General features: G+C 56.3%; 2 protein-coding genes and 1 long non-coding RNA gene across 4 annotated transcripts in view; 2 read left to right on the forward strand and 1 right to left on the reverse strand.

Moving 5' to 3' along the window:
• Nucleotides 1-19,297, forward strand: part of ASAP3 (ArfGAP with SH3 domain, ankyrin repeat and PH domain 3) — a 44,463-nt gene extending 25,166 nt beyond the window's left edge. For both annotated transcript variants that reach the window (XM_070260739.1, XM_070260740.1), the window contains 23 exons: nt 69-143; nt 1,268-1,317; nt 7,163-7,274; nt 7,505-7,590; nt 8,032-8,107; nt 8,288-8,374; nt 8,552-8,661; nt 9,557-9,626; nt 9,924-10,011; nt 11,171-11,219; nt 11,350-11,540; nt 11,625-11,758; nt 12,022-12,116; nt 12,347-12,524; nt 13,471-13,556; nt 13,715-13,830; nt 14,413-14,480; nt 14,572-14,679; nt 15,076-15,268; nt 16,081-16,306; nt 16,865-16,955; nt 17,344-17,406; nt 17,934-19,297. In XM_070260739.1, the coding sequence (XP_070116840.1) occupies nt 69-143; nt 1,268-1,317; nt 7,163-7,274; nt 7,505-7,590; nt 8,032-8,107; nt 8,288-8,374; nt 8,552-8,661; nt 9,557-9,626; nt 9,924-10,011; nt 11,171-11,219; nt 11,350-11,540; nt 11,625-11,758; nt 12,022-12,116; nt 12,347-12,524; nt 13,471-13,556; nt 13,715-13,830; nt 14,413-14,480; nt 14,572-14,679; nt 15,076-15,268; nt 16,081-16,306; nt 16,865-16,955; nt 17,344-17,364 (2,310 nt within the window). In that variant the 3' untranslated portion in view covers nt 17,365-17,406; nt 17,934-19,297. The remainder of the gene's footprint in view (nt 1-68; nt 144-1,267; nt 1,318-7,162; nt 7,275-7,504; nt 7,591-8,031; nt 8,108-8,287; nt 8,375-8,551; nt 8,662-9,556; nt 9,627-9,923; nt 10,012-11,170; nt 11,220-11,349; nt 11,541-11,624; nt 11,759-12,021; nt 12,117-12,346; nt 12,525-13,470; nt 13,557-13,714; nt 13,831-14,412; nt 14,481-14,571; nt 14,680-15,075; nt 15,269-16,080; nt 16,307-16,864; nt 16,956-17,343; nt 17,407-17,933) is intronic.
• Nucleotides 19,298-21,461: 2,164 nt separating this feature from the next.
• Nucleotides 21,462-24,323, reverse strand: LOC138923210 (uncharacterized). The gene is made up of 3 exons (XR_011436517.1): nt 24,214-24,323; nt 23,608-23,649; nt 21,462-21,585 (listed from the first exon to the last, which is right to left on the reverse strand). It is a non-coding gene; the product is annotated as an uncharacterized lncRNA (long non-coding RNA).
• The window catches only part of TCEA3 (transcription elongation factor A3), a 32,236-nt gene continuing 29,834 nt past the window's right edge, over nt 22,036-24,437 (forward strand). The window contains exon 1 of the mRNA XM_070260744.1: nt 22,036-22,395. Coding sequence (XP_070116845.1) covers nt 22,327-22,395 — 69 coding nt within the window. The 5' untranslated portion in view covers nt 22,036-22,326. The remainder of the gene's footprint in view (nt 22,396-24,437) is intronic.

The following is a 24,437-nucleotide window of genomic DNA, read 5'->3' on the forward strand; positions in this document are numbered from 1 at the left end:
CCCTGAGCCCCTTGGGGCTGGACAGATAGTCACCCAAGGTGGGGTATGGGGGTCTCTGCTTTTTCCAGGTTCAGAACTTGAACAACATTGTCTCTTTCCCCCTGGACAGTCTGTTGAAGGGGCAGCTGAGGGATGGGCGACAGGTGAGTCTCCATGCGGGAAGCAGGGGTGCCCAGAGGTGGTAGGATGGAGCGAGAAGGGGGCGGGCAGGAGACCAGAGGGGAGGCAGGGCTGGGCTGAGAATGGCTGGTACAGTGGGAGTGCTGACCCCATACTGCTGACCCTTGGAAGCACAGGACCACCTGGCTCTGGGGTCAGCCTTAGGGTAGCTGAACTACTGTCGGCCAGGGCCCGTATGTACTTCTGACAACACCCCTGTGAGGCGGGTTCTGTAGGTACTCTCGTGCCCATCTTGCAGCTGAGGAAACTGAGGCTCAGAGGGTAACCTGCTCTCAGTTTACACAGCCGGTTGGCAGAGAAGCCAGTGTGGGCTCCGGGACTCCCACACCTGGCTGCTCCCTCTGCACCTGGCAGCCTGGCTCGAGGCAGACAGAGCTCAAAGAAGACGACAGAGTAATCTCCCTGGGAAGTCCACCCCAGAATGCCCAGGGGAGGAGCTGTCCTCCCCACAGAGGCTTCCCTCCTTGCCCCAGGCGGGGAACCACCCAAACCAGACCAGCAGCTCTCCCACCCAGCTGACTGGGGCACCTTGGAAGTCGGGGCTGTTCTGAAGGGTGTGCGCAGCCCAGCTGAATGAGGCCCAGGCGAATGAGGCCAGGGACCAGCTGGGTCTCACTGGCTTGCTGTGCAGCCTTCGGCAGACTTCTTAGTCTCTCTGTGCACCCTTCCTATTGAGAGGACGGTCTAGTGCCCGGCAGGAGAATGGTGGGGTAAAGTTAGGGAGGACCTTCATCCTCCCATCCTCATCCTCATGGTGATCTCCATCTTCTGAGGGAGGGAATTCAGGGCAGATCCCAAAAATCTCCCCACACCCCAGTCCCGGGCCCACCAGTCTGACTGATTCTTGGCAACTGTGGGAGAGGGTCAGGTGGGAGGAGGGGCTCAGCCCTGAGAAGTGGGGTCAGTTGGGTCTATTGTTGGGGTCAGGTTTGCAGGCAGGGCTGTTGGGGCAGGGGTTGGCTGGAGTATGGCTCTGAGCAGCAGAGGGGAGCATGCAAGCACAGGGTACAGGGTAACTGTGCAAAGTGCGCTGTTGATTTCAGGCTCCAAGCGCCCCTTTGGGCAAATTGTTCTTTTTAAACCACAGGATTCCAAAAAGCAGCTGGAGAAGGCATGGAAGGACTACGAAGCCAAAATGTAAGTGGCTGCGGCCAGGTGGTTTGTCCAGGAGAACGGTGCTTGTGTTGCAGCAAGAGGCGGGATGTCGGGAAGAATCTAAATGCTGCCAGGACGCGTTGCCCCTAAGTGCATGGCACATCTCGATCTCTAGAGGCACCTACGGGGGGTGGTTTCTGCCCAGGCCTGATGGGAATCTGGGGGCTGGACCACGAGACCATCAAAGGGGAGCACTCGTGAAGGGACCTCAGGATGCTGCTCTCAGAGACCCATCTGCTTGGTGGTGCCAGACATGGGTAGAGAGACAGACAGGAGCTACAATTTACTGGACACCTCCATGTGCTGGTCACTTAATCCTCACAAACACCCAGCCCTGTGAGGGAAGTATTAGTATCCCAATTATCAGAGCAGGAATTGGAGGCTCAGAGAGGTTAACTCATTTGCCCCAGGCCACACAGCTAGGCAGAGGCAGAGCTGGGGTTCACGTTCCTTGATCCTCTTTCTGCAGTACCAGGTGATATCTCTAAACATTGAGAGGGACATAGATGAGGAAAGGGAGTGGATGTCCTACCCAGGCCTCTTGTGTGCACAGGATACTCCAGATCTCCCACCAGCTACTGGGACTTCACAGGGACAGAAGGAGCCTCGGGCACCCAGTGACCAACTGCGCCTGAGCAGAGCCTCCTTGCCTCTGTCCTCTAGACTCTGTTCAGGTCCCAGCCCCAGCCCTCTGCCAGGGCCCAGCCCGGCCAACCGTATCTCGGAGCACTGCTTGCTATTCTTCGTAAAACTTTATTTTCTCTTACGTTTTGCAAAAGCACTATGTGTTCATTATGAATAACTTAGAAAATATGGAGACGTAAAAGAAGAAACAATTCTATTATCCTTAGCCGGGGGGGGGGTCTTGTGGGGAAAAGCTAGTACTTCTGTGTCGTTGGAAGTTTTTCACGTAGTGTGGGTAGCACTGTAAAAAGTGGGGGGAGGGGAAACCACCAAAAACTAGGAGGAAAATCTTTCATTTCCAAGCCTAAAGTATTAACACCTTTCTAGTTATTTTTCTATACAGAAAGAAATATTTTTACAAAACTCAAGTAATAATCATACTTGGGTTTTTTTACCTACAAATACATCGTGACCATCTCTACATCATTACATATTCTTCTACAATGTCACTTAAATGGGTGCACCGTGTGCCAGCGTATGCAGAAGCCGTAATGTATTGAGTCCACCCCTCTCTCTGGGGAAGCATCCTTGGAACTGAATCTTTGCTCCCATCCATAACTGTTTCTGTAGGATCCATCCCAAGAAGTAGATCCTGGAGCTTTATTGTTCCTCAAGCTCCGAGAGCCACGGGGACCCCCCTCCCCGAGTCTAGAGGAAAGCCATGATCTCTCCCCCCACCAGCATCTCCATCCATTCTCCAGCTGGGGATCTAGATCCTGCCGTGGAGGCAGTGGGAGCTGTGATGGGCGTGGCCTCTGCTCTCAGAGGCCTGTGGCAAGGTGTGGACCGGCAGGCTAGCTCTCTCTTCTGATTTGATGTGGGGTCCCATGGCCTTCCTCCCCCTGAGTTACCCAGACTAAGCCCTTAGCCTTTCAGATCATCATCTACCATGTGGAAAGACTCAGCCCCACCCTGCTGACCTTCCCCAAGCAGCTCTGCTTTTCCCAGATCTACGTATTGATCTTCCCTGTCAGGTTTCATTTAAAGACAAGAACTCTGTGTAATTGATGGGGAAAGGGGCTTGGCTGAGGTTATTCAGGAGTTATCGACAGGGCCTGGAGCTAGAACCCAGGGCTTCTGGGTCCAGTGCTTTTCCTGCCATGCTACATGGTCTCCTTGCTCCAGCCGTGCATGTTACATAGGTTGAGCTACATGTCCTGGCATAGGTGTCTGTACATTCTTTTTGTGAGGGCTCCAGGTATAGCTAGCTATTGGTGAGCCATGAATGGCTGTGTGATTCTGCCTCATTCTTACCAAACTGGTCTGGGCAGCAGCTGGAAGGGCCCAGGGCCCTGATAGCATCTGTGGGATACCACCAGGAGTTGCACCCACTAGTCATTCATATAGGAGGAGGGCTCCCCTCTCTACCTGGGGCTGCTGAGAACGGCATCCCAGAACCTGTGCAGAGGCCTGGTTTATCTAGGCTGTTCCATGTGCAGGTCTGTTTCCTCTAATGGAAAATGGGGCCAGTGATACCTCGTAGCGTTGATGTGGGGATGAAACAGTACAGCATATAAAGCGCCTGGCAGGGCAGTTCAGCAGGTATTTATTGGCCATCTTTCTGAGCCAAAACTGGGACCAGAATAACTCAGCAAGGGGCTGAGAGGCAGGCCCTGAGACCTCTGCTCCTAGCGTTTCCCCGGACCAGCTTGGGATCTTAGGCCGTCATGTCCTTTCTCTGGGTCTCACTTTCCTCTTCTGTAAAATAGTCCTTGACTGTGATCCATCAGAAAAGACACTGTGAGCGTCCCCAGCTGGGGGAACCAGGCAGGGGAGGAGGGATGGAACAAATCTGAGCGGTGGGGTTAGTTACCAGTGCCCTCCGTCCCCAGGGCGCTAGCCTCAGACAGATCTGGGTTCAGATCCTGCCTCCAGCACTAACTAGCTGTGTGCCTTGGACAAATGGCTCCTTCTTGTAAAGTCGGGAATGATCCTGCCTCACGGGTTATCCCTTTAGCGTGTGACAGGTCTAGGAGAGCACCCAGCACAAAATTAGTGCTTCAAAACAATAATTAGTAATAATAGCAGCTAGTACTTGTACTTACTTGAGACCTTCCTTTCTCCAGGCACTCTGATAAGTTCTTTACATCTGTTATCAGATTTATTCCCCTAGGCAGGGGAAGGCACTGTTAAGATCCCAAATTTATAGGTAAGTAGTGAGGAAAAGACCACCATAACCCCTGCCTTAGTGGGTCCCACTGGTTTGTAAGCAAGAAGAGAGGTGGGTCAAGAAATAATGAAAATGCAAAGTAATTGTGCCCTAATGGAAGTGTCAGCACGGAGCTGGCAGAAAAGGCAGGTAGTTGGCAGGAAAGGCAGGAGGGGTGGTCAGAACAGGCATCGCAGGATGCCATGGTGTCAGGTTGGCAGGTGCGAGATTGGCTTTGCTTCCTTTCCTCTCCCGTCTCCCCCCTCCCTCGCCTCCTCACTGCCCCGGAGTCCCTGTTCCGTCTCCTGAATAGCATCAGACTGCTGCTGTAGCCCTTTCTCCGCTCAGCTCGGTCTTCTTAGTAACCAGCATTTCAGCGCTTTTCACCCCCTATTTCATTTCGCTCCTTCTGCTGCAACTCCATTCAAAGGAAATCAGAATATTCCTAACATATGAAATGTTTACAAAACGTCGGTGATCCTTGGAGACAGGGAGGGAATGGGACTTGCTGTTTTCTGGGCTGGGGTGCGTGGTGGAATAAAAAGCACTCCCCAGCTATTAGTTTGAGGGGTGTCACATCAGGTGACTGTGTCAGACTTTGTAGGGTAAATCTCTGTAAATTACCATAGCCGAGGCTGAGGGACAGAAATAGGGTAATTCACAAAGCCATGGATAGCTTCCAAGCTTATCTTCATCCTGAGCTAAATAGCTTCTGTCCTTTAATCTCCACTAGACCCTGTATAAAAAATATTAAATAAATAAAGAAGTACTGTATGCTAAAAAAAAATTATCTAAAGGGATCACCAACCGTTCTTACTATAATCATCAGTATCATTATTATCATCATAATCCTGCCATTTATTGAGGGCTTACCATATGCCATGGACTATATTAAATGTTTCCCATGCATTATGTCATCTGAGAACTAGGCAGTATCAAGTCTCATTTTGAAATGGGGAAACTGAAGCTTAGATTTAGAAAGGTTAAGTGAGGGAGCTGCCATTCAAATTCAGAATCCACATTTCTAGCCACTGTACTACATTGTGGCTTCCTTTCTGTCCATTTATTCTGAAGCAGACATCTTTCCATGTCAATAGAGAGAGAGATCTTCCTCATCCTTTTTAACAGCTGTATAGTATTCCTATATATGGACATAGCATAATTTATTAAACTGCTTCCTATGGATAGACATGTAGCTTATTTTTCATTTTTCACTATTGAAAGATATGGTAACAATGTGTACGGAAGATTCCCCGCCCGCTCCCAGCTGCTCTGCCCACTCAGTCTCCTGCCCTCCTTTGCAAGCTGCCAGGCTCGTTGTTGCTAACACCCAGCCTAGCCACTGCCTCTCACCCTGCTGCTCATCTTCAGATCCCAGAAAAAGCATCAGTGCTGACTCCCAGGCCCGGTTCACAGGGTCAGTCCCCACCCTAACTCCACCACCCTGCCACAGACTCCCTCCTGGGGTATCATAAAGCTTTAGGGAATTGAAAAATAGCTTCTGAGAAAAGAAAAACAAAAGCCTGCAGTGCCCTGCTCTAGAGCAGTAGTTCTCACGCAGGGGCCGTTTTGCACTCCACCCTCCCCCCAGGAGACATTTCTGGTTGTCACGACCGGGGAGATGCTACTGGCATCTAGCGGGTAGAGGTCAGGGATGCTGCCAAACATCCTCTATCCACAGAGCGGCCCCCACATTAAAGAATCATCTGGTCAATTATCTGTAGTTCCAAGGTCGAGAAACTGCTCCACAGGTCTCCAGGGACAGATGCTGTGGGTAAACTCTGTCCCAGACGTCTGACCTCAGTGGGACCCGAGACTTTAGAGGCAGAAGGGGCCTGAGAACTCAGTCTAGGCCACTGCGTCCTCAGTTTACAGGTGGGAAGGCTGAGGCCTCGAGGGGCTGTAATAATAGCTGTAGTGTCTTCTCCGTGCTAAGTCTTTTGCATACTTTCTCTCATCTGGGAACAGATAAAGAGCCCCCTTTTCCAGATGGGGAGACCCAAAGAGGGAAAGTAACGCAGCCCATGATGTATCCCACGTCTGTCTTCTCTGCTGAGGGCCGGCTCCCATTTGGGAGCAAAGCTATTGAGCAAGACGTCTCCTTTACACAGGATTCATGGTCACATGCGCCCAGCCTTGATGTGGAAATACTCTCCTGGCTGGGAGTGGGTGATCTGATGGGCGTGGGATTTCCAGGAAACCATTCACACAGTTCCACCCATCCCTAAAGAGGGAAAACAGCCAACCCTTGAGATCCGCAGGGGGAAGGCCCAGGTTTCTCTCAGCTACAAGGATGGGAAGCAGTTTCTGTTTTCATTTAAAAGAAAAGAACAAAGGTTTTGTAAGCTTTAAATGGGGAGTTCCATGGCTCAGAAGAGTGAAGGCACTTTGTGGTCTTCTAACCCACAGGGTCCTAAATCCCTTCCAGCAAAATCAGAATTGTCACCCCAAATCCCAGCTGACCCTTATGTGAGCGCATCCCCTCCCCCCATAAAAACCTTCACTCCTTCCCATCACTGTTGGGATGAAGACCAAGAACCTCAGCATGGTCTGAATTAGGCCCTGCATGGTCTGGCCCCTCTTTACCTCACCTGGAACCCCTCCCTCTCCATTTCTCCTAGAGCCCTGATCCCTCCTGCCTCTGGCCGCTGTCACATGCTCTGATCCTCCCACCCAGCCCTAGCTTCCTCCAAGGCAACTTCTCAGACTTCAGATCCCACTCAAACATCACTTCCTGAGCAGCCGGATGAGGTCCCCCATGTAATCTCCCATCGCTCTCTTCACAGCTGTGATTTGATCCACGTCTTTCTCTCCAACCAGCCTGTGGATTCCCTGAATCTTCCTTGTTCACCATTGTATGCCAACCCACCACACGGCTGGCACCCAGGAGCGCCCCTCACTCTCGTGTGGCTGTGCAGAGAGGAGCACATAGGGATGGTAGGACGTGAAGGGGCTGGTGGGCGTTGTTCAGCCCTCTCTTTTCTTGGGGCCTAGGGCCAGGCTGGAGAAGGAGAGGGACCGTGCCAGGGTGACAGGAGGGAGCCCTGGGGAGGTGGCCCAGGACACGCAGAGAGAGCGGCGTGTTTTCCAGCTGCACATGTGTGAGGTAAGGAGTGCTCCAGGGGGAGGGTGGCTGGGATGTGTCTGCCTGCCTGCCTCTCCTGAAGCCCCGGGGCCCAGGCACAGACTCAGCTCAGGTCCTGGCCGGATGGCCCTTGAGATGTCACCAAGGTTCAGTCATGGCCAAGAGGCGGAGCCCAGGATGGGGACTGCAGCCCCTCGTCCCTGGATTCAGCTTCTGCTCACGTCACACATCTTGCCCTGCCCTTCCCCCAGTATCTGCTCAAAGCTGGGGAGAGCCAGATGAAGCAAGGTCCCGACTTCCTGCAGAGCCTCATCAAGTTCTTCCACGCCCAGCACAAGTAGGTCTCTCCCCGTGTCCCCACCCCAACGCCACCGTCCCTCGCCCCTTAACCCTCAGGCAACACAGAACAAGGCCCAGGGCCAGGGCCTGGCAGACCTTCAAGGACTGTGTGTGTCTGTCCCCTGTTGGTGATGCGTTGTACAGCTCCTCTTTATCAGGCACTAAGTACCTTACACACTTGATCTTAGTCCCCCAACACCCCTGTGAACAGGTACTGTTATTATCCCCATTTTACAGATGAGAAAACTGAGGCTTAGATTTACTAAGATCACACGGCTAGTAAGTGGAGTTTGGACCCAGACACTCTGACTCCGAGTGCCTGCTCTTGACCGTCAGACTCTACTGCCCCCAGGTGCCCTGTGATCCTTAGAGCACCTTCTCCCACACTTCTCTCATTTGCATCTCTTTCTGGTCCCTTGTTTGGCCTCACACCTCTTAGCTTTTTCCAAGATGGCTGGAAGGCTGCTCAGAGCTTGTCCCCCTTCATCGAGAAACTGGCGGCCTCAGTGCATGCAGTAAGTCGGGCCTCAACCTTGGGCATGGGGTCAAGTCCCTTGTCCTTCCGGGAGAATCTGGGGTGTCGAAGAGTTGGCTCCCGCCCAAAGAGCGAGGCTACTGCTCTGCAACTCTGGGTCCGGGCTGTGCACCTGGCACGTCTGCTGGCTGATGATGGGGTGCTGCCCTCTGTCCCATAGCTGCGTCAAGCCCAGGAGGAGGAGCTCCAGAAGTTGACCCAGCTCCGGGACTCCCTCCGGGGGACGCTGCAGCTGGAGAGCAGAGAGGTCAGCCCCTGAGTCATCCCAAAGCAAGTGCCCTCCCCTGAGGCCCACCACGGAGGGAGGGAGAAAAGGAAGACCCCACAGCGTCCCCTTGAGAAGGCTCCCGGGGTGACACTCCTGCAGAATGGGGTTCTTCCCACCCAGACGCCCTGAGGTCTCCTTTGCATGTCTGAGGAACAGGAGAACCTGAGCCGGAAGAATTCAGGAGGTGGCTACAGCATCCACCAGCACCAAGGCAACAAGCAGTTTGGGACGGAGAAGGTGGGCTTTCTGTACAAGAAAAGTGATGGGTAAGTGACTCAGAGAGCTGAAGTAACTTGCCCAAAGTCGCACAGCCAGTAAATGACAGGGTTGGGGGAACTGCCCAAAGGGGCTGTTCTTATCATTTGTGTAGACCCTGAGGGCTCCAGGACTGTCCACTCTGGCAATGCAAAATTATCAGAAGCCTGGGCCCATGAACCTCTGCTGAAAGTCACTGGTTCTTCTTGAAGGAGAATAGCAGCAGCTAACCCTCGCTGCAGACTCACCATGCCCCAGCCAGTCTCCACGCCCCGCGCCTAACCTCTCCAATATGCTGAATATGCCTGGACATGAAAGCGTGGACTGTGCCTTGCTCCCTGGTATAAAAAAATCAGTCCGTGAAATGCACAGGCCCTATGGACGCGTTCATGTTTCTACATATCCGTTTTTATCACAGAAAAATAACTTTGTTAACCAGTTAATAGGGACCTCTAAGAGCTTTGGATCATGGATTTGCTAATTTTATTTTCAGGGTTTCAATATTTACCCTGCTTTGTTTTTACCTATATTCATCTGTTGCGGTCAAGCGCCTCTTTCCCCTCTCAGACTAGGAGGCCCCTAAGGTTGAGAGCTGTCTCCTCCATCAGACCAGAAGCTCTCAGGGGACCAAGGTCACATGGTCTCCTTTAGAATAAGGATTCCCAGCCGGCAGGGCTGTGTTCCCTCCATCAGACTAGGAGCTTCCTAAGGAGAGGGCTGTGTCTCCTCCATCATCAGGCAGCCCCAGAAAGTGAGGGGTGTCCGAGTCAGGGCACAGGAGAGGTGAGAGGTGTGGCAGGAGGTCATGCAGGTGGGGCTGGGGGCCTGGTCCAGGACTCTCTTCTCTGATTCAGGGGGATTAGGCATGAGGCTCCCATCACCATCTCTCTATCCCTCTGGCCTTAGAATTCGAAGAGTCTGGCAGAAAAGGAAGTGCGGAGTCAAGTACGGCTGCCTGACCATCTCACACAGCACGGTGAGGCCTGGCGTGCGGCCTCGACCGGTCCACTCCTCTGTGTCCTGAGCAGTGTCGAGCCCTCCCTCCAAGATTAGCCCTCGACCTGGATCCAGGGAGCTGGAGACCCCCTGGGTGGGAGGAAGGAGGGGACCCAAAGCCCCCAACCTCGTCTTGGCCCACCCTCCACATCTTTGAGGTCCTGGGAGGGGGGAGCCGTAAACTGGAACAGGATTAGCATGCCATTAAACAGATTGCGATCAGAGTTTGGCAGGCCCAGAGGGGGACGTGTACATCCTCCCCCACAACTTCTCACAGATAAACCGGCCCCCAGTGAAGCTGACCCTGCTGACGTGCCAAGTGAGGCCCAACCCCGAGGAGAAGAAGTGCTTCGACCTGGTGACCCGTGAGTGGTCCCTGCCCCTCCCCCAACTCTTCTCTCAGAGACCTGTCCGCTCCCGGAGGCTTCCCTCAGGGCCTGTGTCCACTTCCACACATGTTTATAAACGGCTGCTCCTGAAGGCCTGAAACGCCCCTGCACAGTCTTCTAGAGGCTTCACCTCATGTCACCTGAAACATTAAAACGCACCCACATCCCACATGCAATCTGGTTATTTCTGTAAGACATATTTGAATGGATTTGGGTAATTTGGCTTTCAAAATTATTACTTTAAAATTTCCAGTTTTTATCCTTTGGAGACTTTGGTGACAGGCTTTACATGGGGGCCGGCACAGGCTGAGAAAGAGTGAGGCCTGGTCCTCGGGGAGCTCTGACAGGGGTGTCATGTGGGGACCAGGACTGCAAGCTGATGGGGAGCATCCAGAAGGGAGGTGCAGATGTGACGCTGTCAGAGATGAGAGGGAAGGCCCGCCCTGTGGTGGGGAGTCAGGAACGGCTGCTCAGAGGAGCATTTGAGTTTGGCCTTGAAGGACACAGAACGGAGAGTCTGGGGGAGGACGTTTCAGGAGACAGGACTGGCATGAGGAAAGGCATGGAAGCAGGAGAGTGGGTTCGGCCAGTTTGGCCAGAGTGCAGGGTTCACACAAGAGTAGTGAGACATGAGCCCTGGAAATGCCTCTTAAAAGTTTGGCCCTTCTTTCCTGGCAATAGGGAGCCACAGGGGGTCTTGGAGCAAGGGAGTGGCTTGATCAGAGCAGAAATTTAGGTACAACAACCTGGCAGCTGGAACAGGCTGGGGGAGGGCGAGAGATGGGGGGCAGGGAGACCAGACAGGAGGCTGTGGGGCCCAGAGTGGTGGTGGCCGTAGGTTCAGAGGATACCCTGCCTCTGAGCTGAGTGGGGTCCTGTGCCCTGGGAGAGCCCCTTGACCCTGGGACTTGGGCTGCACACAGAAGGCCTTGGGATCCTGCTTTGGCAGTAACTTCTGAGAAACTGCCCCCTCTGCTGGCCACTGTCATTACCCTCCCCACTCCCAGCTTGGCAGAGCTTGGCCCCACAGGGACAAAAGCTCCGTCCGGATCCAGTGGTGGGGGTGAGGGCTCCCCGGGTGCAGGGAAGGCCAGCAGGATGTCTGTGGGCCACACATGCCCCCCTCGCCCCACAGACAACAGGACGTACCACTTCCAGGCGGAGGACGAACACGAGTGTGAGGCGTGAGTGCCCCCCGCGGCCAGCCTGGGGGTGGGGGCAGGGGAGCCTCATCTAAGCCCCAGCCTCTGGGCCTGAAACAGGAGCCCACCGCCGCGGGTGTGACCCCCACGCCTGCCCGCACACTCTCCGCAGGTGGGTGTCCGTGCTGCAGAACAGTAAGGACGAAGCCTTGAGCAGTGCCTTCCTCGGGGAGCCCGGCGGCGGCCCGGGGCCCTGGGGGGGCGCCGGGCTGGACGGGGAGCCCCAGGACCTCACCAAGCTGCTCATCGCCGAGGTGAAGAGCAGGCCCGGGAACGGCCAGTGCTGCGACTGCGGGGCAGCAGGTGGGGCCGGTGGGCGGGGCGAGGCGGGAGGTGGGCGCCGAGGGGAGGGCCGCACCGCCAGGCACGAGCTGCTCGTCTTTGCAGACCCCACGTGGCTCAGCACCAACCTGGGCGTGCTCACCTGCATCCAGTGCTCCGGCGTCCACCGCGAGCTGGGCGTGCGCTTCTCGCGCATGCAGTCCCTCACCCTGGACCTGCTGGGCCCCTCCGAGTTGCTGGTGAGGGCAGGGCGGGGCCAGAGGGGGGCTCGGGGCGTGGTTCGATCGGGGGCGGGGCTTCCCGACGGCTCGGCCAGAGCCTGTGGGTCGGGTGGGGCTGGGCCAAGGTGGCGCGGGATCCAGAGGAGCCAGAAAGGGGCTGATCAGGGGCGGGGCCTGGGCCCGGAGGAAAGCTGGGGGGCGGGACCTCTGGAGGCTCGGTCCTCCAGGGGCCGCTGTCCCAACCACCCGCCCTTACCACCACCGCGTTCCCGCAACCCCAGCTGGCCTTGAACATCGGAAACACACGCTTCAATGAGGTCATGGAGGCCCAGCTGCCCTCACACGGCGGCCCTAAACCGTCTGCTGAGAGTGACATGTAAGGGGACTCTCAGATGGCGGGCGTCTTGGCTGGGGGATTCTGCTTCCCCAGCTCCTAGGGTCTCAGAAAGATCTTGGACCAGAATTCTGGGGGGGAGGGGAGCCTCAGATCTGGAAGAGTCCAGGACAGGTTCTGGGAAGAGGGGATCCTGTCTCCTGTGGGATGGGTCCCCGGGTCAGCTGGGTGGAGACGGCCCTTGCTCTGAGATCCCCTGTCTGTTTTGGCAGGAGCGCCCGCAGGGACTACATCGTGGCCAAGTATGTGGAACACAGGTTTGCCCGGCGCTCCACACCCGAGCCCCAGAGACTCTGGATGGCCATTTGCAACCGGGACCTCCTGTCGGTGCTGGAGGCCTTTGCTAATGGGCAGGACTTCGGACAGCTGCTGCCTGGGCCTGAGGGGCAGGTGAGAACCACCTCGAAGGGCCACTGAAAACCCACCGGAACTCGCATACTCCCCAGTCCTCCTCCAGAACCAGCTACTACTCCCCTCTGCCCCACCCCTGACAGCTGCTCAAACCCCACCATCAGAGGGGTAAATGGGAGAGAACACAGCTTCAGTCAGGCAGCCCTGGGCCAGAATCCTGGCTCTGTCTTTTCCTAGCTGTGTGATCCTGAGCAGGTTACTTAACTTCTCTGAGTCTCATTTTCTCATCTGTAAAAGAGGTTAATGATAACACCTAGAGTGCTGAAGTGGGAATTAAGTCATGTATGTAAACGGCCTGGTGCGTAATATGTGTGCCATGAATGTTAGTGTCATTTTTTTTTCCTTGAATAGCCTTAGAAATGGGTAAGGGTGGGTCAGGTTAGATCAGGGAAGGCCACTGCATTGCGATTTCCAGGAACATCTGTGAGCCGAGGAGGGGAAAGGCGATCAGAGACATTTGAAAGATTAAGTCAACAGGAGTTGCTGACTGATTAGACGTCAAAAATTGGATGTCATGTCTTTGAGCTTCTGTTTGACATCTTGGTGGGGCTGTCCAGTGGGCAGTGCGGGTGCAGCGTGTAGGGGAGGTAAGAATTTGGAACAGCCTACACCTGAGTGATGGCTGAGAGCATGAGGTTAGCTGAGGTCTCAGCGGGCAGGGAGAGAGGAAGCCCAGGGCCAAGAACCAAGTTTGGGAAACACCTTCTCCTGCGGGCACAGGAGGCAGAGCCACTGAAGGAAGCTAGGAAGGAATGGTCTTTCACCCTCCTCCCTAACTCGAGGCTCCCCCAGCCTGTCTCAGCTCTCCGCAGTTCTGGCAGCTGCCTATCCAGAGGAGTGAGGGGCAGCAAGGGTTCAAAAGGGTAGTATCGGGTTGAGGGCAGACGAACTGGGGGTAAACTCAGAGGTGTGGACGTGTATTCAGGCACCTGGAGAGCTCGCCCTGCACTTGGCTGTCAGAGTCGCCAGCCAGGCCTCCCTGCCCCTGGTGGATTTCATCATCCAGAATGGGTGAGAACGCCCCTGCCCGCCTGTCCACCTCCTCACGCTGCCCCCTCCTCCCTCTTCTCCCACTCTCCGCCCTCCTCTCCTCTCCCTCCTTTTCCCCCTGACCTTGACCCCCTCACCTGTCTGTTCCCTTCCTCCCTCCCTGACCCCCCCACGCACAGTGGTCACCTGGATGCCAAGGCTGCTGATGGGAACAGTGCCCTGCACTATGCTGCTCTCTACAACCAGCCCGACTGCCTGAAGCTGCTGCTGAAAGGGAGGGCGGCCGCTGGCTCAGGTGGGGCTCCGTCAGACTCCCCTTCCCCACCGCCCCTCCTGTGGGACTTCCTCCTTCTTCCCTGACGGAGAGCACGGGTCACAAGCGTGGACTTGGCAGACAGACGTGCCTTCTAATCCTGGCTTGCCTCGGACCACCTCTGTGACTGTGGGGTTTGTCTGTTCATCTCTTGAACCTCAGCTTCCTCATCTGTAAAATGGGAATAATCCTGCTGACCTAGAAGGCATGCTGAAAGGATAAAATAAAATAATGTTTCTGAAAGTACCTAACAGAATAAATATTAGCCGAATCTGAATAATAATGATTATACTAGCCACTATTTACTATTTAACATGTGCCTGATAATGTGCTAAGTGCTCTGCACATATGAACTCACTTAATCCTCTCAACAGCCACATCAGGTAATTACAGGTATTATACTCGTTTTATAGATGACGAAAATTGAGGCCCAGAGAGGTGAAGTAACTTGCCCAAGGTGACACAGCTAGGAAGTAGCAGAACCAGGGTTCCAACTCAGACAATCTGACTCCAGAGGCCCATCTTAACCTCGAAGCATAATACCCCTGCCTTTACCCCTCACAGTGAACGAGGCAGGAGAAACAGCTCTGGACATAGCCAGGAAGAAGCAGCACAAGGAATGTGAGGAGCTGGTAAGGTCTAGGGAAGGGGGAGCCCCCGACCCTTTCTTTCTCTCCGCTGAGCCCCCAACCCCCTGAACTAACAAGCCTTTGTTTCTGGCAGCTGGAGCAGGCCCAGGCTGGGACCCTCGCCTTCCCTCTGCACGTGGACTACCCCTGGGGAATTTCCCCTGAGCCTGGCTCTGACAGTGAGGAGGACGAGGAGGAGAAGGTGGGTCCCAGCCCCTGCCTCTTGGGCCTCTAGACAGCAGAAGGAGAGAGGCAGGGGTGGGCCCGGTGGCGCAGCAGTTAAGTTCGCATGTTCCACTTCGGTGGCCCAGGGTTTTCGCCGGTTTGGATCCCGGGTGCGGACATGGCACTGCTTGGCAAGCCATGCTGTGGTAGGCATCCCACATATAAAGTAGAGGAAGATAGACACGATGTTAGCTCAGGGCCAGTCTTCCTCAGCAAAAAAGAGGAGGATTGGCAGTGGATGTTAGCTTGGGACTAATCTTCCTCAAAAAAAAAAAAAAAAAGAAGGAAAGAACCAGATGGGACCTGGCATGGGGAAGGCAGGGCTGAACTGGAGGACCAGGCTGTCCTCCCTCCCACACTTCTGCCCTGGCAGCGCTGCTCTCTGAAGCCCCCAGCCCAGGTCCGCTGGGCCAGTGGGAGGCTGGACATCAGCAACAAGACTTATGAGACCTTCGCCAGTCTGGGACCAGCCCCTCAGAGCCAGAGTGAGGACTGCCCCCCACCCTTGCCAGTGAAGAACCCTTCTCGGACTGTGGTCCAGGGACGCGCGGGACATGCCAGTGGAGGTATGGTGGGCTGTCCTTACAAGGCTCATCACACCCTTCATTGAGGGCCTCCTGTGTGCGGGGGCAGTGAGCAAGAGTGCGTGTGTTACTCCTTCTCATCCTCACAGCCACTGTCAGGTAGGACTTACGACCCCTACAGGCAAAGGAACGGAGATGTTAAGTGAGATGCCCAAAGTCCCACAGCTAATAAGTCCCTGATATGGGATTGAAACCCGGGTCCGTGCACTGCTTCACTTAAATACAAAGAGAGAGACACATTTGCTGAGCACCCACCATGTCTCGAGTCCTTCGGGGGCTACGCTGGTGGGAGAGAGAAAAACTGGAGTGCAATCATTGTAATATAAGGCCCAGTGTGCTCTAGAATGTCAATCCCCAAAAGGACGGGGACTGGGAGTGTCTTGTTGACACTATTTCTCCAGCACCTGGCACAGTGCTTGGCTGGTCTCAAGAACTATTTGTTGAATGAATGAACAGGCTTGTTCTGGAAGTCCGGGGGAGGGAGGGAGCATGTCCCGTTGGGAGTGGGGGTGGTTCAGGAAGGCTTCCTGGTGGAGGTAGCATCGCGCTGAGCCTGAGGGATGAGTAGGAGAGTCCAGATGGAGGAGAAGGTGTGAGCAGAAGCCAAAGAGTGTGGCCCTGGCTGTCGTGAATGATGCTGTGGATGAATGAGGCTGAAGCATGATGGGGAGGAGCGGAAGGAGAATGCTGGAGAAGGAGATGGGGTTGGGGAGTGGGGAGAGAACCGTGATAGATCCCGAGGCCAAAGAATGCAGAGGAGTGATCAAGACAGGCTTTATCCCTTCTGATTCCAGATCGTTCTGAAGTCCCCAGCCTGAGCTCGGAAGCCCCTGGGGCCTCTGAGAGCCTGAGCAGTCCAGCCTCCTCCTCCTCCAGCCTTACAAGCCCCGTGGAACCTGGGGGTCCCAGCCAAAGCCCACATGGCTCTGAAGAGGGCCTCTGGGAGCCCTCGGGCGCCTCTCGACCCAGCCTGACATCTGGAACCACCCCTGCGGAGATGTATCCCCCCGTCAGGTTCAGGTTGGTGAGAGCCCAGCTGTGCAACCTGGGGAGGTCTCCTGACCTCTCTGAGCCACTATTTATTTCCCCACTCTAAGTGAGCCTGCCTGAAGACTGGGAACCTTCCAGCTCTGAGGCCCATGACTAGACCTTAAGTTCAAGGAGATTGGACCCCTTTCCCTCACACACCTGCTCCCGGGTGTGAGCCAGAGAGCTGGGGAGGAGTCGGGGACCCAGATTGCTGAAGTGGGAGTAGAGAAGGCTTAGTCCCACCTGTGTGGCTTATTCCAGGGGCTCTCAGTGGGGTCTTCACTCTGTCCCCACCTCCAACCCAGGGTCCAGTCCTCCCTTCCTTGCAAACCCTCGCAGTTTGGAGTTTTGAGAATAGACATGGGGAAATCTCTGGAGCCCTCTGGAGGTCAGTTGCAGGCCTCTGGGCCTGTGATGGACCCCGCCTGGGGCCTCGTGGACTCTCTACACATCCTAAGCCCCCAGCCTTGCTCTGTACCTGAGCCCTGTCTCCCCACTCTGAGGGGCTTGCTGGGCTTGAGGTCACCTTGGCCTTTCCCTGCCTTGCAGCTCCGAGAGCACTCGCTCCTATCGGCGGGGGGCCCGGAGCCCAGAAGACTGTCCCACGGCCAGGCAGCCTCTGCCCAGAAGAAACATGCCGGTAGGAGCTCTGGGACCCTGGTTTGAGGGCCGGTACAGGGTGTCCGGGAGGCAGAGTTGGTCAAGAGTGGGTGTATTAGATTGGGAGACCTCTCCCCATGACTGGTGTACATTAGGGCCAGGCAGCCCTAGTTTGGCCAGTCCCTGTCCTGGTGCTCCTCCTTCCCTTTCCCGCTCCAGCCCAGGGTGGGGGGAGCTGGGGAGAGCCCAGTTCCTGAGGGACGGCAGAGGTGCTGAGGCCCAAGCTCTGGCTGCTCCCCGGGGGAGGATGAGCAAAGCTGTGTCCGCCAGGCTGGGCGCTGAGAGAAGGAATCACTTTCCTGCAGATGAGGCGGGGTTAGGGTGGCCACGTACCAGCCCTTGGTTTACCTGACCCTCCCTTTGTGCAGGAGTCCCCCGGAATCCGCTGAGCCTGCCAGCTCTCAGGCATAGAGGGATGTGACAGGGACAAGGCAAGAGCTGTCATCCTTCATCGGGCCTCTCCCTGCTGGGTCACGAAGTCTCAAACAGTTGGACATATGTAGCTGAGGAACCTGGGAGTGGGCACAGAACAGAGCCAGTTGTGCCGAGAAGGAAGCCTCCTCTGGCCCTTGTTCCCCGGGGTTCCTCAGGGCTGGTGTTGGTTGTCTGTGTTGGGAGTGGGGCCAGGCAGGGGCAGGAGCTGGGTCTCTGAGGAGCTGGCGTCTTCAGTCCATCACAGTCAGGCACGAGACACAAATCTGTGTTCATAACCAGGTATCCGTCACCCAGCATTTAGTTGATGCTTGTTGTTGAGACGTGTATGATAACAGGAACCTGGGCTTTGGAGTGTGGAGGCATTGGAAAAGTGGCTTCGCTGCCTCCAGCCTCAGTTTCATCGCCTGTAAAATGGGGATAATTTCGTCCACCCACAAAAGGGCAGTTGTGAAACTGAGGGAGACAAACAGCTGGGACTCAGTAGGTGCTTAGTAAATGTCCATTTTCATCCCTCTCTCCTCAGGTTGGCTTCACGGAAGGGGAGGGCTCGAGGACTGGGGTTCTCCCAGCAAGTTCTGTGCAGCTTTTGCAAGACTAGCTCCTTGCCGGCCGTTGTGTGCCTGGACCACCCCTATGCTGGACCCCAACATTCAGAGCTAGGACTTGAGCCGCATGACTGGAAAGCTGAGGTGTTCGCTCCCTTAGGTCTTGCTTCCTCTGTTCCTTGTGCTTCTGTGGCTGGCCTTCCTCTCTGCCATGGGCCCGTGCCCCTGCCGAGGACACTGCGCCCTGCCAGGTTAGGGCTGATGGTGGTTCTTTCCCCTCTATCTCATTCCCTGCCAGAGGCCAGGGGGCTGTATGGCTGGATCTGAGTACTCCTGAGCTAGCTGCAGCTGCCAAACCCACAGTCCCTCATCAGACCAGCACTGTGCTTCTTCCATCAGTCTGGGGCCTCCGCAAGAGTAGGACCAGCCTGCTTCGTCATTCTCCATGTCCAGACAGGGATTCTGCCAGACGAGGGACTGTCTTCTCAGCCATTATTAGTCTAGTATTCCTTTACTGAGTTCCAGATGCCACATGAATAGAAGAAGAGTCCTGCAGAGGTGGTCCCTTGCTGGGAAGCTGGTCCCAAAGGTTGGGCTTGGGAGTGGGCAGGGCTAGGTTCCAGGGGCTGGGCTCAGGGGCAGACTGACCATCAGCTGGTTTACACCTGTGTGACCCTGCAGCTGTCTGTGGCCTGTGTCCATTCTAGCAGGTCAATGCCCATGCTATCCTGGCTGTTACATAAATATTCTAAATATCACCCCTTGGAGGGTCAGCACAGCCTTCCGGGGGACCTCTGCTACATTCCCCAGTCAGGAGGTAGAGTAGGACTCACCCGAATGTGCCCACTCGCCTTGATGTAGCAGGAAGGAGAGGAATGGTCCAGGATCGTTGATCCTCACTTCTCTGCTCTTTCTCTCGGTCAGCTCAGGAGCCTTTCAGTCTCGGGGGAGGAATGGGCCCAGAAAGGAGAAAGCAGAGTGACAGAAATGGGAGGGCACAGACTGGAAGGTTCTGCTTGCCAGGGCCAGAAATCCCACCATGGCTTCCAGCCCCATCATCAAAAACATATACACCCAGGCCATCCTCAGTCTCTAACACCTCAGCCTTACGGGCACTGGGCGCTGGGCCCTGGCAGGGATGGCCCTGGCCAGACGGGACGCCAGAGGGTGCCAATGGCCAACGCAGCAGTCTGTCCCAGGAGGCTGGGCTGTTTACTCTGGAGACCTGGCTGGTCTGTGTTCCCACAGGAACAGGGTTGTCTTCTGAGCCCTCAGTGTCTGATTTTGTTTGCCTCAGACTTGTTATTTCACTCCTCTCTAATAAAAGATTTTTTTGAGTAAATTCCACTGGTTTCATTTATGTGATCGGAAGAGTAACAGGGAAGGGGAGGGAATCTTAGGGCTGGGAATTTTCTCGGGACTCAGTAAGGGAGGCAGCTGGTGAAGTGCAGTGGTTTGCGACCACCAGCGATTTTGTCCCAGGGGACATTTGGCAATGCAGAGACTTTTTTTTTTTTTTGAGGAAGATTAGCACTGAGCTAACATCTGCTGCCAATTCTCCTCTTTTTGCTAAGGAAGACTGGCCCTGAGCTAACATCCATGTCCATCTTCCTCCACTTTATATGTGGGAGGTCTGCCACAGCATGGCTTGCCAAGCAGTGCCATGTCCGCACCCGGGGGTCAGAACCGGCAAACCCCAGGCCGCCAAAGCAGAACGTGTGAACTTAACTGCTGCGCCACCGGGCCGGCCCCTCGGAGACATTTTTGATTGCTCCCAACTGGAAGGTGCTACTGGCATCTAGTTGCTAGAGGTCAGGGATGCTGCTAAACATCCTACAGTACACAGCTCTGCCCCTCACAGCAATGAATTAGCCAGTCCAAAATGTTAATAGTGCAGAGGTTGAGAAACTCTGGTGTGGAGGAAAGAGCACTGGATGAGGAGTCTGGAGACGTGTTTTAGCTCTGCCACCGTCCCTGTCTCATTTTGATTTCCGCTGAGACAGGATTTGGAGGCAAGTAGTTTATTATTTGAGAGATGATCCCAGGAAACATAATGAGGGGGTGGGGAAGTGAAAGAGAAGGTCAAAAAGCAACAGTGTATCCATGAGGGGCTACCACCCGGTGCCACTAGGGCTGCTTATCTTGTTGGGGACCTTTGAGAGACTATACTGATTAGAACATGCCTTCAAGTTATCCCACTGAGAGTGAAGAGATTGGCATGTTTACCACCACCTCTGGTCTCTCCTTGGTTGAGGGGTCCTTCCTGGGGGTGTCAATTCCCAAGCGCCTCCAGCCTGCCCTGGAGCCCTCAGATGTGGGGAGCTGTCCGAGGAGTGTCCAGGAATTGCCCGCTGGAGGCCTCCAGGGAGGACAGCAGGCAGAAGGGATGTGGTGGGTACCAACCGTGTCTGGTATGGTTGAGCAGTGTGACCCTGGGCCTCTCTGAGCCTCAGTCTTCCCATCTGTGCGACGAGAGGGTTGCACTAGATGTTTTCATAGTGTCCTTCCAGCCCTGATGATGTGGGCATCGGGTTCTTTTGATGTCACATGTTTTTTTGTTTGTTTTTTTAAAGGCAGTTCTAACTAACTGCAGACAGCTGTCCCTTCAACCCAGAGGGACTTGTAACAGGGTTGGCAGGAGACCTCCTCACACCCCAAACCGTTAAAGCCTAACCTCCTCAAAGTGGCCGATAATACTTTGCGTGGTCAGACCCCGCCTCTCCCCACCCTCCTCTCATCTGGGTGCTGCAGCCACACCGGTTTCCTGACAGCCAAGCACTGTCCCATCCCTAAGCTTTGCTGCAACTCCAGGAGCATTTTGTTCCTTCCTGGATGCTCAGGGCTAGAACTGCCTGGCACATAGTAGGTGCTCAGTAAATATATGTCGACTGAACGAATGTTACTTCCTCTCTCACGTGAACACTCCCTCCCTCCCCTCAACTCCCACCTTGCACTCGGGCCCAAAGTTTACACTTCGTTTCTTCAGAGGAGATGACACCCTAACTGACACAGGTCCCCTCAAACGTGTCCTTAACGTATCCCCCCCTTCTTCCCGACCCTCACCCCAGTTGTGATAATACAGAATTGATCGTGTCCAAATTCGTTTAGAGTTTCTCTTGCCCATAGACCGAATCTCAAGCTTGCTGGGACTGGGTCTGCCTTGTTCGTTGCCTGGACACTCAATACATATTCGTTGAATGAATGAAAAGACCCACCCCTTCCTCCTTTCCTCCCAGGTCCCACAGCAGCAGTTAGAAGCCAGATGGGTCCACACCGGCGCTGTCTCTGTGGCCCGGGCTGGGATGGGGTTCTCCAAGGTTCCCTCAGGACGGTCTGGAGATTTCACTGTACGCCCCACCCCCAGCTCCCGCCCTGCACACACTGTGGACCAGTGTTCCCGCCTCGCCTCTAGGTCCCTAAGCACACTCCCTCCACCCCCCGAAAGATTATTTTCTGTCAATTAAACTCACTTGTTTAGGACCCTTCCTGGGTCCGCTGGGGACGCTTGTAAGGTCCTTCCACGGGTACAGAGATGTGTGTGTAGCTGTGGGGGCACAATTCTGTTTCCTTCCCTCCGCCCAAGATGGACCCTTCCAGACCCGATCCCACTGGGAAGGCAGCGGTTGGACCCTGAATAAATAAAGGGTGCCCACGTCCCGGGGTCAGTATTTCTCAAAGTCTCCCCAGCCCTCACTACTCGGACGGCAGCACTGGGACTTGGTAGAAACGCAGAACTTCACTGTAAGGAACCAAATAAACGGCAACAGAGGGCCTGGATCTACGCGGGAGCACAGAGTAGGGCCGAGTTCGATTTAATGATCGCGCACAAAAATGCGATCCCAGCGCGCCAAGTTGCCTCCACCGGGGCAGAAGCGCGGAGCTCGATCTGCCGCTTTGAGCTGCCGCGAGCAGAGACGCGGGAGCCCAGAACTCTCCCCGCAGCCCCCGGGGCGCCCTCAGGCTCCCTCCGCGCAGCGACAGCCACCCCTGTCCCGGGACGACGGCCTCCCCACTCGCCAGAGAGCCCTCCTCCCCAAATCTCCGTCAGCCCCCGGCCCCCCAGGAAGGGCCCGAGGTGCAGGGCCCTCTCTCGCAGCCTCGTCCCTCTCGGGAGGCCCGACTGGCCGGCGCGGGCAATCTTTGCCCGAGCAAGTCCTTGAAGTCTATATTTAGCGCAGCCACCCCTCCCCCACGTTCGGAGGCCGGCCGGCCGAGGGGGGTGTGGGGGGAGGGCCCCGCCCCCGCCAGGCGTGTGTGTCGTGTGTGTTTGGGGCCCGCGCGGGTTGCGCGCCCTCCGCCTCTGCGCCTCCTGCCCCCGAGGCCGAGCTGCTGCCCCCGTGCCCCGCGCCCCGCCGGGCGTCGCGGGCCACCATGGGCCAGGAGGAGGAGCTGCTGAGGATCGCCAAAAAGCTAGAGAAGATGGTGGCCAGGAAGAACACGGTGAGGGTGCAGAGTTCGGGCCACAGCCCCCGCCCCCGGAGGCGCGGCGCGTGCGAGCCGGCGAGTCCCGGGGGCGCGTGCTGGCCCGGCGCCCGGGAGGCGCGTGCAGGACTCAGGGGCCCGAGGGAGGCGCGGCGGGTGCAGGGCTCAGCGCCCCTTGGGGACTGCTGGGCACCTCGGGGTGGGCGTGTGCATGGCCCGGGGCGCCGAGGGGATCGTGCGGGCCCCGAAGACCCTCTGGGTGCACGTCCCTCTGGACTTGTAGAGTTCGGGGACCGCTGGGTGGCTTGTGCAGGGCCTGGGAAAGCAAGTGAAGAGACCGGGACCTGGAAAAGGACTTTCGGCGTCCCGGGACTAGCTGTGTGCAAAGCCCGGGGAGCGGCGGCGACGGCGGGCGGGGGGAGGGGCGACGGGGGGAACAAAATCCTGGGCGGCCTGGGAAGGGGCAGAGAAACTTGAGCTGATGAGGGGTGCTGTGCAGCGTCTATCTCGCAGCCCGGGAACGGATCTAGGGGAGAGGGGCGAAGGGCCGCGGATCTTACGACCCCACAGCTGGGGCGCCAGCAGGAGCGGTGCTGTTTGCAACTTTCCCTTTGCTGGGCCGCGGGGTGGGGCCCGGCGGGCGGGGGCCGAACAGGTGCGGGGCCGCCGCAGCGCCCGCCTTCGGGGCCCGCGGGCGGGGGCAGGGGGCGGGCTACAGGCCTGGGCGGTGCGGGGACTGGGCCCCGGAGGATGGGGGGAGTAGGGACTGGCGGTCCTACCTGCGGGTCCCTGGGCACTCAGTGCCGGGAACTCCGAGCGCAGGGCGACTTGAAGTTAATGTTTATCCTCCCCATGATCTTTGCCTCCGGTCGGCGGCCGCCTGGGTGCCTAGCCAGAGCAAACTTGGCCTTGGGTCAGGGAGGGTGGGCACACCCCGGGAGGGAAGAGAGCGGGGGGCGGGGGGGTGGTGGTAGCCCAAAGGGCTCTCCTCCTCTCACCATCCATAGCCACGTGCTGGAGCAGAACCTGCGTTTCCAGCACATTCTGTGACCCTGGAAACTTGGAAAAGGGATGGACCCTAAGGGAGGTTTTAGAGCAGAGAAGAGGGAAGAGTGGCTGGAGTCGTGGAGCGTCAGGGAGCCCTAGAGCAGACATGGGCGGTGAGGAGTTGGTGCCTGTGTAAAGGCCAAAGCCTCAGTTTCTTCCTCTGTGAGGAGGAGGGGAGCTTACCTGCCTCCTAGGAAGGAGTGGCACTGGACGTGGTGGTCGACGCTGGTGAGGGGGAAAGAAGTGAGATGGGTTTGAAAACCCCTTGGTAGCACTCTGACTGGTGCTCAGTTAGAGGATGGCTCGGTATTTGCACAGAAACCTGCCATGCTGGAAGCTTCTCACTCTCACACTCTAAGGTGCCACCCGCCCTCATTCCAGGACCTTCCAAAATCAGCAAAACTGAGCCTCACCTCATGGGGACACTTTCCCAACTGGGGGCGGCAGAGCCCGCCCAGGTCTTGTGAGCTAAGTTCCACCCAAGTGGACAGGTTATCCCAGCCCTGCGCCTTGCTGACCCCACTTTTGGGCCAGCAGATTCTGGGCCTCTGGGGGAGGGGGGGAGACTGGGAGGGGTGGGAGGCTGGGGAGTTTAGGAGACCTGAGACATGCGGCTCAGTTCCCAGCAGAGCTCTGGCTGAGGAAGAAGGGGCCTGCCCTGGCCTCCTCTCCCTCCTTTTATGCCCCTATGCCCACCACTCTACTTTCCCTCTCTGGGCCTCGATTTCCTCATCTGTGAAATGGGAGGAGGACATGGTGTCCTTTTGAGATGGGTTCTTGTGGAAGTACCCAGAGGTCTCTCCAGGAAAGATGCAAGTCTGGCCGCCGTGTCGCGGCTACACAGAGCCAGTGTGCAGCCACGTCTGCGCCTGGGCTCTTGGCAGCATCTGGGTGGGCACGGAGAGCTCTGGGCCCGTGGCCGAGAGGTGGGGCCTACTCTGGGAGTGAAAGTGGGCCCGCCCAGTGGTGGTGAGGGGAGGAGGACACACTTCCTGGAACAAGATGATCCTCCA

Source organism: Equus caballus, chromosome 2 (genome assembly GCF_041296265.1).
Source record: "Equus caballus isolate H_3958 breed thoroughbred chromosome 2, TB-T2T, whole genome shotgun sequence".
Lineage (NCBI taxonomy): Eukaryota > Metazoa > Chordata > Mammalia > Perissodactyla > Equidae > Equus > Equus caballus.